Source organism: Cyprinus carpio, chromosome B10, assembly GCF_018340385.1.
Source record: "Cyprinus carpio isolate SPL01 chromosome B10, ASM1834038v1, whole genome shotgun sequence".
Lineage (NCBI taxonomy): Eukaryota > Metazoa > Chordata > Actinopteri > Cypriniformes > Cyprinidae > Cyprinus > Cyprinus carpio.
Window position 1 is genome coordinate 9,371,829 of NC_056606.1, and position 12,301 is coordinate 9,384,129.

The 12,301-nt window shown below is 34.2% G+C and overlaps 1 protein-coding gene across 1 annotated transcript; it reads right to left on the reverse strand.

The window, feature by feature from the left end:
- Window positions 1–410: 410 nt before the first annotated feature.
- On the reverse strand, window positions 411–9,572 carry LOC109046483 (docking protein 3-like). Its single transcript, XM_042732370.1, has 5 exons — window positions 9,466–9,572; window positions 8,197–8,493; window positions 7,985–8,072; window positions 2,738–2,910; window positions 411–1,472 (listed from the first exon to the last, which is right to left on the reverse strand). Exons 1-5 carry the CDS (start codon window positions 9,523–9,525, stop codon window positions 570–572), a joined length of 1,521 nt encoding a protein of 506 aa, XP_042588304.1. The 5' UTR covers window positions 9,526–9,572; the 3' UTR covers window positions 411–569.
- Between the last annotated feature and the right edge of the window lie 2,729 nt (window positions 9,573–12,301).

The window sequence follows — 12,301 nt, forward strand, 5'->3', positions numbered from 1 at the left end:
TGTACAATACCTAAAAATCACTAATTGGAAAGTTTGAAATTAGTTAATACTTAGAAGTGCAAAAGAAGATTATATTATATTATATTATATTATATTATATTATATTATATTATATTATATTAGATTAGATTAGATTAGATTAGATTAGATTAGAAATAATATAAAATATAAAGAATATGAAATTTATATTGTAAATGTATTTAAAAATATATATTTTGTAATTCTATTTATTAAAATTATATTTTGTAATACAGTGCGATATAATTTAGTACAATTTAAACTTCTATACTAATTTGTATATACTCTACATATACACAAACATACATATATTGTACTGTATTATAAAATATACAAAAATCGAAAATTTCTATATATAGTCAAATATATTGTAAATTTGTTTATTTTATTATAGATTTTTGTAACATTGCGATATACAATTTAAGTGTGTGTGTGTGCCCAACTGTATATTTTAATATGACATTAGCGTATACAAATAAATATTGCTTTCAACAGACACAATTATTAATAATTCCCCCCTTAATTTATGATTGTTGAATGAACATGCTATGTTACACGCGTCTTCCCTTCAACCCTAAGTTGTCGTAAGTTGAGAACTCATCTGAACTTTGAACAGGGTTGGAGAGGGCAGCCATGGCCTGTGTAGCGCCCATGTCAGGGCTGTAGAAGAAGTCATGCTCGGCTAGGTGGTCTGCCCCATCATGAGCTCTTTCATTAGCCTTGATGACCTCCTCCGGTTCATCATAAACACAGCCGACAACCCACTCAGCTCTGGCTTGGAAGTCCTGTGGTTCTGCATAAATTGCTTCTGCACTGATGTCCTGTAATGCGTCATTAATTGCTAATTGCTGGATGGAATCATCCAACAAGTCAGTCGAACCTTCTGCGGCCTCCGTCTCTTCATGCGCACCCTCTTCCCAGGGGATCACGAAATCAGACAGCTGCGAAATGTCAGCGTCGGTCTTGAAAGAGTCTCGGAAAGTCTCAGACTGCTGGAGAGCTTTTCTCAGGTTTTGCCAGTGCATTTGAGGGTCTGTAGGGGAAATGGCTTTTTGCTGAGCCTTTGACACTGTGGCGTAGATGGGTTCCTGATTCTCGGGGCCGGCGTCGATGCTCGACACTTGACTTTCACTTTGTGGTTCAATTGCATTCAAAGAAAAGCTCCTCCAAGAGGGGTTGAGCATTTTTGATGCTTTCTGCATTTTCCCCTCAGGCAAAAAGTCAGACTCTTGACTATCTATGGTGTAGTTGTACGTTTCATTTGCGGCTGTGGTTTCTTGAGCTAGACTTTGTTCTACATGGTCAGGGCTGATTGGCTTTGCTGTGGAGGGTCTGGGTAGATTCTGGATGGCTGCACTGACAATGTTGAACAGTCTTTCACCCTGATGGGTTGCAAACTCGAAATTCCCCTCGCCGGACTCACATCTGCGACCAGCCTCAAAGGAAAAAGACAGCTGCGGGAGAGAAAAGAGAAGGGGAAGTTATGAAATCTATTTTCAGAGCGGAGATGTTTGTCCACAATCACTCAAGCGATAATAAAGACAGGCTGTTTATTTCCCACGAGAAAACGCATGCAAATGAAATTCAATGCGTTTAAATGAGGAAACTTCACACCTGCACGATGACAACACTAACGAGTGGAGAAAAAGTACATGAATATTTAACCTACATAAAAGGATCAATGTCAAGATAAAGAAAAGTAAAAATCATTACGGAATATTAATTCAAGGTCATTTCAGATGGTTTTGAAATGCAATTTTCAAGAATCTTTCATTTGAATGAATTTTTGATTTAGTGTAACCATTAAAGAAAAAGTATTTTCCTGAAACCTTGTTTACATTTGAATGTAGACAAAAGTGTTTAAATATTTTAATGTTTGTTTTTTATTCTTTTTTTTTTTTTTTAAATATCATGAATTATTAATTTATAGGAAATATCATTAAGCTTTTGGGTAGGCACACCACTTTATAACCTAAACTAACCTATCCTTGTCATAAAAAGACTCACTCACTATATATATATATATATATATATATATATATATATATATATATATATATGACAGCGTTAAGGTCAAGTCTTTTTAAAGTGAGTCTTTTTATATTTATACATATTTGTCTGAATTATTTACATGCATGTCTGTGAATTTATATATACATAATAAATATATATAAAGTGCACACACACATAATTTTACACACATAATATTATGTAAATAAAAAGTTTTATTTTGGATGCGATTAATTAAAATTAATCGTTTGACAGCAATAATATATACATTAATATACATTAATGTGCACGTGTGTGTGTGTGTGTGTGTTAAAATATCAGTTAATTTGGCCTTACATACACATACACACATATACACATATATGAGATGTTCACCAAGGCTTTATTTATATTATAAAAACAGTAAAATTGTGAAATGTTGTTACAAAAATAATATAATTTATTCCCGTGATGGCAATCTGAATTATCAGCAGCCATTACTCCAGTCTTCACATGATCACATGTGTCACATGATCTTTTAAAAGTTATTCTAATATGATGAAGATGAATAGTAATTTCAAAAGAACATAGCCTACATTATTTGAAATAGAAATCTTTTGTAACATTGTTTGCATGTTTTTAACTTTTGAAAATTTAATGCACCCTTGGATATTTATTAATGTATTTTTGAATAAATAAATAAATAGATACAAAAAAAGCCCTAACTTACCTTGTCTTGTCCAAACTTCCTTACATAACAGTACATCCATTTGAATAGCACTTTCTTAGTTTTAACATCCTTCAGGAGTAAGCAGTCCGGCAGGGGAGTGAGGATATATTCCCCATACAGACTGCACCGAACAGCAGCCTCTGTGCCCACTGCCATCACCAGAAAATCCCGAACTGCAAGACAAAAGGAACAAGTGAGTGTTAGCACAAAAAGAAATCAGAAATGAAGTGAATAACTTTTCTTGTGCTACGTGAAAAGCCTCTAAAACATAACAATTATTAGTCATTGTTTACACTTACAAAAATCTCTCAAATCTCATCCAGTCTTGCATGCATTTAAAAAAAAAAAAAAACTATTAAATCTGGTTTGACATAATTTATGCCAAGCGCCTTTGGTTTTTGCATGTTGTAACTGATTGAAAGTAAAATTTGGATTAAATATAGCAAATTATTACTATATCCTACTTGTACTTTTTTTAAGGTGTTAATTTTATGGTACTTTAAAGTTTTTTTTTTATGTTTGCACTGTAAATCACCATTAATTGCATAAAAAAAGAACATGTGAAACATTATAAATGATGAGTAAATTACTTTAGGATGATCTATTTCTTTATTTGCATCAACTCCTACAGTTTCAACTTATGGACTTTCTGTAAAAGTACATGGACAATATAAACCGAATCACTCTTTTTTTTTTGTCTTTTTTAAGTCACTGAAACTCAGACTTGCACCCGAAGTCAGCAGGGAACACAACCTATTGCTTTTCCTCTGGAGATAGCTTTGAAATTCAAAATTGGATGTCCACAGGACCAGGAAGAAGCCAGAGAAGGCAGCCCTGTCTAAGTTCAGCCTTTGTTCCTTCGGTTGATGTTCACAGCTGTCATTTTCTGAGCCTCTTCCTCCTCGCTCTACATCTTCCAGGATGAAACAAGCTCTCAGACTGTTGGCTTGTTGCCCCGTGAGGCCTCACCCCGTGAGTGTGAATGTCAAATTTACTTGTTTTTCCTGTTCGCTCTCGTTTGCAGCGCTGCTCGGGGAGAACGTTACACGCAGACGTGCGCAGTTCCCTTGCTATCTGAAGATACAGATGGCACACGTGTGAAGCACGACTATGTTAACATGGATGACTCACTAGACACATGCTGCAGTTAGTGTTCTGTTTCAGCTGGATGATGATGAACAAGAATCGTTTGATTTTGCACCTTTGCAGGTCTCCTTCATTTGATATTTTAGTAACACATCTCTGTTTAGATAAAATGTCATGCACTGCCTGTGCTTTATACTTTGCAAGTAATGTCCTTCATGCTGGATTAATAATCATTTAAGTTCGTATGCACATGAGTTTGTTTTTACTCCTGTTATAATGCTATTGAGTTATTTTTATCAAATGTAGAAAAAATAAAAAATTAAATTACTGTACCACAACTGAAATCAGGTTTTATGCAAAAACAAGCATATATTTACTTGATAAAATTTTTTGCACTTACATATTTTAAATAAATTTTACTGCTACTGTTCTGTATAATTTACCTGTTATTGTCAAGTAAAATCTACTTATTATTAAATATATCAGTTATAAAGAAATTAAGTGTTAAATAATTATATTTAAGTAAATTTCACAAAGAACATAAGTAACTTTAGCTTGTGATGGAAAACAGCAAAAAGTTAACCTTATTAATTATTCATGCCCCACTGCATGATGGGAGCATCATTATCAGAAAAGGTGAGTATTTATGCTTTAATCTCTAGCTTGAATTGAGTAACAAAATTCACAATGTCTTTTGTCAGCGCCAATAGCAGCCAAGAGCACAATGTGGCGTCCTGAGTCCTGATTTGATTCGTGCTTTGGTGCAAAGCAGGACTTGACAATAACTGTTATGTGTTCATTTACGGTAAATTGACTCCCGGTGCCCATCATGATTTCAAGGGTGTGTGATGAGATCTGGCAAGTGTTAATCAGCCTCTGATTGTCGGATCACTGATTAAAAAGAGGCTTACCGACCCTGGTTCATCAGCGTATCGCGCAGATCACAAGAGACGATACATTAATTAGCCAACGATTTTGTGCGTCAGCGTAATTGCGCATATGTATATATTTATTTTTACATTTCCTAAGTGTCATCTGTTTGATCATTTCAAACAATGCACGATCAAAAACATTTCTGCTACTAATTGGTTGTCTGTTCGTGTTCGTGTTTAAACCCAAAGCCATATCAAAGGTACGGTCAAACCACAGCAGCACTGCCGGTATTATTAAAGAGCACCGCAAGGCCAGTGTGAAGTTCACCTCAATGTGAAACTGCAGCACCTGCATAAATAAGATTCAGGTACTGCACAGCGGATTCAGTAGATGAGTCGGGGGCTTCTCAGGAAGGAAAGGCACGATAAATGCAATTCCAACTGTGAGACGCTGATACTGTCTTGACTCTCAAACTATAGATCAGAGAAAAACATACCACTTCCTTCCTACATTATCTGGCCCATGGGTGTTCAGACTGAGGAACAGGAACTACAAATGTTACTGTTTTTTAATGTATTTTGGATCAAATAAATGCAGCTTTAGTGAGCATAAGAGTCGTCTTTCTAAAACCCCCCAAAAAAACCTTCATAATCTGAATCATCCGGTCTTCAAAAGCAGTCGCACAAACACTTGGAAACATTCAAGGACCAGTCAGATAAATCATTGCTGCTGTCTAATGTAAACATGAAGACAGATGGAGAAAACACCACATCCGCTTGTTTGCCTCTCTATGATTCCCAGAATTTCACTCCCTCGTGGAGACGATTTGAACGTTTAGTTTCCACCTGCTCCCAGTTTTTGTCTTTGATGTCACGCTTCTATACAAAACATCACCCACCACCCACAACCTAGCAACTTGAAACATTCTTGCTCATCCAATCAAATCTATCAGGGGGTGGTTGCAATCCAATTATCCCTAAACTGCTGCAAGCCTGACCTCTAGAATCTTTAAACTTACCAGCACTTTGAATTGAAGAGACTGGCAGCTGGACTATGAAGCATTTAAGGTCAACTAGATCTTTTCCACACAAATATCTCTTCATTTGTACGTTTTATATGAATAATGGCTATTTTGTGAAATGTACATTGGAGAAAAATGGAATATAAGGGACATTAAGAGACAGTTAAGAGAAGGGTGATGAACATAATCACTTTATGTTCTGCCATGTCTAGCGATTTGCTTAAAATTAAAAGCTATTTGCTCAGTCCTCAACCAAGGACACAGGAAATTGAGATTATGTTCAGAATAGCAGAATACTCTTATTATTTCTGCCATATACTGTACGGTATGTTTTGTATGAAGGGAACATTATAAATGTGTGGTATGCAACTGTGTGTGGATACTGTATTCCACAATGCAAAGCATCTTAAATGACCTTCAATTTTTAGTGTAATTACATTTTTTGAAGAAATATAGTGAATTTTCCCTTCCAACATAGGTCTTTCTTGACTTTTCATGTTGCATTGTTTTTTTTTGTTGAATTGTTTTTAAAGTAATTTGTTTATAATTTTTTTTTATTTGTTTTTCTGTTTTGTGAGATTTACACATCAAAATTACACAAGTTCAAAATTCATGCACCCATCATAATATATAAGCTACCATTTAAAGGTCTGATGTCAATAAGATTTTAATTTTAGAGTTTAGTACTTTTGTTGAACAAGGATTTGTTAAAATTATCAAAAGTGACAGAAAATGCATTTTATAACGTTACAATTTTATATATATATATATATATATATATATATATATATATATATATATATATATATATATATATATATATAATTAAACAAACATTGAACATAAGATTTGAACTGTGTTTTAACTGTGCATTTATATACTTATTTTTGTAATATATATGTTTTTTAATATATATATATATATATATATAGATAGATATATATATATAAAACAAACAAGGATAGATAGATAGATCGCTATATAGATATACAGTATCTAAAGAACTGTTGTCATGGCATTGAAAACAGCAGAATGAGGGTGCGATGTGTCACTCCTCCTCAGATGAGAATAGAAACATCTTGAAGTTCATGAAGTACTGATTTACAGTCAGACAAGTTTCATCCTCACTCGCTCTCCTCTCCTTCGTGTCATTTTGTCTGTCTGCATGTGCTGCTCTAAAAACTTTCACAGAGGAACCCAGACGAAGCCCTTCTGACAGTCTGAGAGCTTTCACCCAAAGTGATAAAACGGAAGTTAGAGCTATTTTTTGGTCGGCTGCTCCTCTGGCCTAAAATCAAGTCAGATATGATGTCAGACAGTCACATCCAATTCTGAAATTTTGAACAAGATCATTTAAAGCTGAACAAAAAAATCCATTTTCTGATTAAAATGTGAGTGTTGCTTGCCTGTGCAAAAGTAACAACCACATTGTGGGAGGTTTCTAGGTCATTGCTAAGTGTATTTATTTTTTATTTTTTTGTTAAGTTGTTATTGGTGTTTTGCTAGCTGGTTGTTTGCTTATTCATTTAAAAATGCTGTTAATGATGCTCTGATTGCCAAATATTCCCCAGGTCCCTCATTCAAGACACTTAGTTGCATACTAAAAACTTAGTAGTAGTTGTAGTAACTCTTGCAATTGCGAGCGCCACAAAAAAAGTTCTCTGTTGTCAACGATGCACAAGGACCAATAGAAATCTTGAACTAGATGAACAGGAAGACACAGGAAGTCAATAAAAAGTGGCCTCGGGTGAATTTGAGGACAGCTTGCACCCCTGTGCTTCATTTCATTTGTCGTCTCCCGTGAATGAGCTCTCTCTATACATAAAACTGAAAACAGTGTCCCCTCTTTCCTGTCCTTTAATGGAATCAAGGTTGGCCACCTGTGGCCCAAATGGGCAATTTGACTTAAGCCTGAGGTTTCGCTTGAAAAAGAGGCTGTTCGTCCTTGCAGTAGGACAAACTAAAATAGCATCTCTCTCTCTTCTCTGTCCCTCCAGTATCACTAATATTACCTGTTAGGGTGTGATGCATTAAAGCGTTACCTTATCTGATATATAAAATATTAGAATAAAAAGGTAACTGTTGTGTATTAAATTAATAACATAATCAATAATATATTTATATATGTATGTGTAATGTGTGTGTGTGTATCTATATACATATTATGTAGATAGATAGATAGATAGATAGATAGATAGATAGATAGATAGATAGATAGATAGATAGATAGATAGATAGATAGATAGATAGATAGATAGATGCCTTACCGCTCTCTGCTGTGTCATAAAGTGAGTTTTCCTGCATTACTCTGGCGTCGGAACTGCTCACATGTTCGTAGTTACAGCTCTCTGTGTGCTGAAAAGTAGTAAATGTTTTTAAAGTGTGACATCTGTACCTGAACGTGTCCATTATGTATTATGAGCAATTAGCAAAACGCTCATCATCATTATGCGCTGTGATTTGATGTGATTGAACCTACAGGGAACGCCTGCTCGCACAGACTCTTGATCCAGCCCTTCACCTCTGAACGCTGGGCAGCGAACAAGTAAAGTTTGTCTGAGGTCTCGAGGTAAAAGGCGACGCAGTCTTTGGGGCAGTCGGCTATCTCTCTTTCTGATATTTGGATGCACTCTCGCAGCCGGATCACCTGTTTGTAGTCGGGCTTGCGTTTGCTGGAGCCCTGTTTGATGGAGGACTGTTTGTGCTCGTACAGCTCCAGCCGTGACACGCTGCGTCTGCTCTCCGCCGCCAGCACGCACCACACCTTCCTCCATCTCTGAAGAGCACACACGCACATCACAGTTTGAAGTACTTCAGTACATATGCTTTAAAGTCACACGTTATTGCATTACATACCAAATATCAAACCAAGCAGTACTGTTAAAAAAAAAAAAAACAACACGAAGACACTTTTATGCAAAACATTTACTTCAAAAGGAAAATTGTAAATAATGAAACAATAGTCAAAAATTATTTGGACGTCGTCTGGTTACCAATTTAGTGATGTATTCATACAGAGCTGCGAAGATAACTTTTAAATTGCAATCTGTTACTGATATGTAATCTTGATTAGCTACTTAGCCTATTTTAGGTCATGTATTCTAATGGGATTGTTGTAAAGAAAGAAAGAGAGAGAGAGAGAGAGTATAAATCCCAATCCATTCTGATAAATATGTATGTGTATGTATGTATGTATGTATATATATATGTATGTGTGTATATATATATATATATATATATATATATGTGTGTATATAAGAAATGTAAATTACGTAATTTTAGTATAACTGTATATGTAATATTAATATCATAATATATAAATTTACTAAAATCAGTTATGTAGTGTACACAATGTAAATCACATTCATATTTTTACGAAATTGTTCTCAGGACTTTTTTAAATCATCTTTTAACATTTTATAATGATATAATGTACAATGTAATATAAAACATTTATTATCAATATTGAAGAGAGTTGTGCTCCTACATAGTTTTGTGTAAATCACAGAACATAGTTTTCAGCATTCTTTTATATATGTGTGTGTGTGTGTGTGTGTGTGTGTGTGTGTTATGTGCGTTTATACTCAAGGCCAGTACGGCGGCCACATTTCTGATCTTTGCCATTGTCATTCTGCTGATGTATGCTGAATCCACATCCATGCAGGTGAAAATGCATTCATTTCTTTAGTTTAACTTGTGAAAATAATCACACTACTCATACGGCTCTGAGAAGGACATTGAGTCTCACCTTGCCGAAGCGTTGCTGATGAAGATAAAGCATCCCTTTTCTCCTGATGTCCTCCTCCATGGTTCTTCAGCTGGCCTTTGTCTTGCTTCTCTTTTCTCTCTCTCTTTTTTTTCTCTATATGTCTTGATTGACTTTTTTTTTTTTTTATATTGTTGTGATTATTATGGTAGTTGGTGGAGTGATGTAATGTGGTTTGTTGTACTTACTTCCTGTCTAAGATGAAGTCTAAATCAGTCACTTGGAGAAGTCAGATGAGTGGGCGTGTGTCTGTATGGCTGTGGTAGGCTTGGTTTCCTACTCATATGATTCTTCCTGTTTGACACTATTTAGGGCTGAAGACTGTATATCTTCTGCGAAAGTGTGAATGCATTTAACATCCTACTAGCACCTCTTTAGAATCAATCAGGGTCACAGGAAATGTTCATTCTTCCTCACATGTTACAACTCTCTTAACAGCAAATGCTTTGCAAAGTTGTGCATAAATTCAAATGCCCGTATATGTATTAACATGATCTGCAAAATGTTAGCATTTTATTATAGTAGGTCTAGTATTTGTAGACATCAAACTGTGCATTATATACTTTATCACCTCAAGCTATGTGAAACTAGCACTCAGGAAACAGATCAGAGATGTCAAATACACTAAGGTTTCATGTCATTGGTCTGATGGTGTATCTAGAGTGCCCCTTTGTGACCAATGCTGGCTATTACAGCATTCTCAAACATCGACAGGTCCACACACTGTATGTACAAACTTTTGAAGATCATATATTCTTGTTTAGAAACCACTTTAGTCTTTCAATACAAGCCTCGTTTGAAAAGGGTCAAAAGACTATAGCGTGAACACTGTTCAAATGTCATCTTTGGTCATGTGACATCCTGCTGTCATCTGGCCAATCAGCAGAAGCTAAAGATAGTGGAACTTACTTGCAGGAGGTTAGGCATGATGATGAAATACTTTTGGGAAATGTCCTGTGGTGTAACATGGTAAAGTCAATGATTATTTTAAACGTGTAATTTTAAAACTTATGTTCTATTATAATGTTCTATTAATTTATGTTCTATTATATTTTTAAATTAATTTTTATTTGTATGTGTTCCATTATCATTTTGGTTTTAGCTATTTTAATAACTATTTGTTATTTTTATGAGTGTTTTTTAATATTTCTGTATAGCTTTGTCTCATTTTTTATTTCAGTTTTACTTTTAATTTTAGTATTTCATTTCAAACATATTTCAGTTAGTTGCAAAGACAACATTCCTAATTTAATTTAAGTTTCTTCAATTTAATTTTTTTTAATTTTATATTTATTTAATAAATATTAAAAATGATTTTTATACTTTTAGCTGTTTTACACAGTATTTTGTAAACTACTTTATTTTTACATGCAGATTTTATAAGTTTATAGTGGGAGACCAAATGGAACATTTGTATTCGTAAATTAATTTGTCATGCAAGAACATAGAGAATAAAAACGAAATGAACTACTGATATAAATAAATGAACCACTGGTATAAATAAAATGTAACCTAAAATTTTGATGTTAATTTACAAAAACAAAACAAAGAAAAGATGGAGATGTCAGTTACTCAGTTACAAAACTGTTCAGTTCAAAGCAATTCTAAGTCACTGTGTGATAAATCCAAAACAATAAAAGGTAACAAACTCTGGATGGAAAAGTATCTAATCCTCTCGCTGTCTTCGCACTCTTTTCACTTCAGTGAATACTTTGAATGAGCTGTTAGCAGGCACAGCTTAATCTGAGTGAAGCTGTCAGGCGTAATAAACTGTGAATATCTTGTGGTTTGGTAGAGAGCCTGAAAGCTGTCAGTTTAGCCATCTTTAAACCTCTGTATTACTAAGCTGACTGTTTATCCTCCTGATCCAAAAATATTATCATCTGGTGGTCAAAATCTATTGATAAGTTTAACCCTTTGTCAGTGTTACTGAAGAATTTTATGTTTTGTTTTTCAGAATTGTACGAAACTTGGTAAATGTTTTAGCATTTGCTATGTGAACACACACACACACACACACACACAATCATGGACATGATTCGAAAGGTTAAGTGGTCCTGAAGAACATGTCACATTTGTACTCTTCACGGTCAAAAATAAACACAATGGTAATGAATGGGAAGGAATGTCATCTAGTGGAAACGTTTGGAACAGCACCCAAACAAAATCTTAGCGAAAATCTTACCTTACTTTTTAAAATATCAACCTAAAATTTGAAACACAACATGTTTAGACTTATGGCTTTGTAAAACAAATATGTATCTGCAAAATATAGGCTATGGAAAAAAATATTTTTTGTGCATTTTTCTTAATAATACACTTAAACTTCTATAATTGTTTTTTTTCTCACTTTTTTTTTTACTTTTACTTCAGCAATAATCTGCAATTTCTTATTTAAAGAAACCAAACTTAACTATGTGCTCCAAATCTAGGATTTATGTTTAAGTTTGAAGTTTAATTTTAGCTCAAAAAGTGGTTTATAGTAATATATGTATATACATTATCAAACCAAGATACAGTACATTCATTTCACTGAATTAAAACAAAATGCCATGCGAGCTTCCACCCTCACATCATCAACACATTATCTACTTATTTCATTGTACCACAACCCGTACGGCTTTATTAAGAACCTAGCAACCATCAAGAATTTCTTAGCAACGTTCCTAACAAAATCACTTTTACTTGTCACAATAGAGTTTAAGTTGAGCCTAATAAATTAAACTCAATCCACAAATAACCGTACATTTGTATTTAAAGTGTTTAAGTATATTAAAAAGGACAGCATTATATTAGCCTAGCAATAGTCATATTTTAA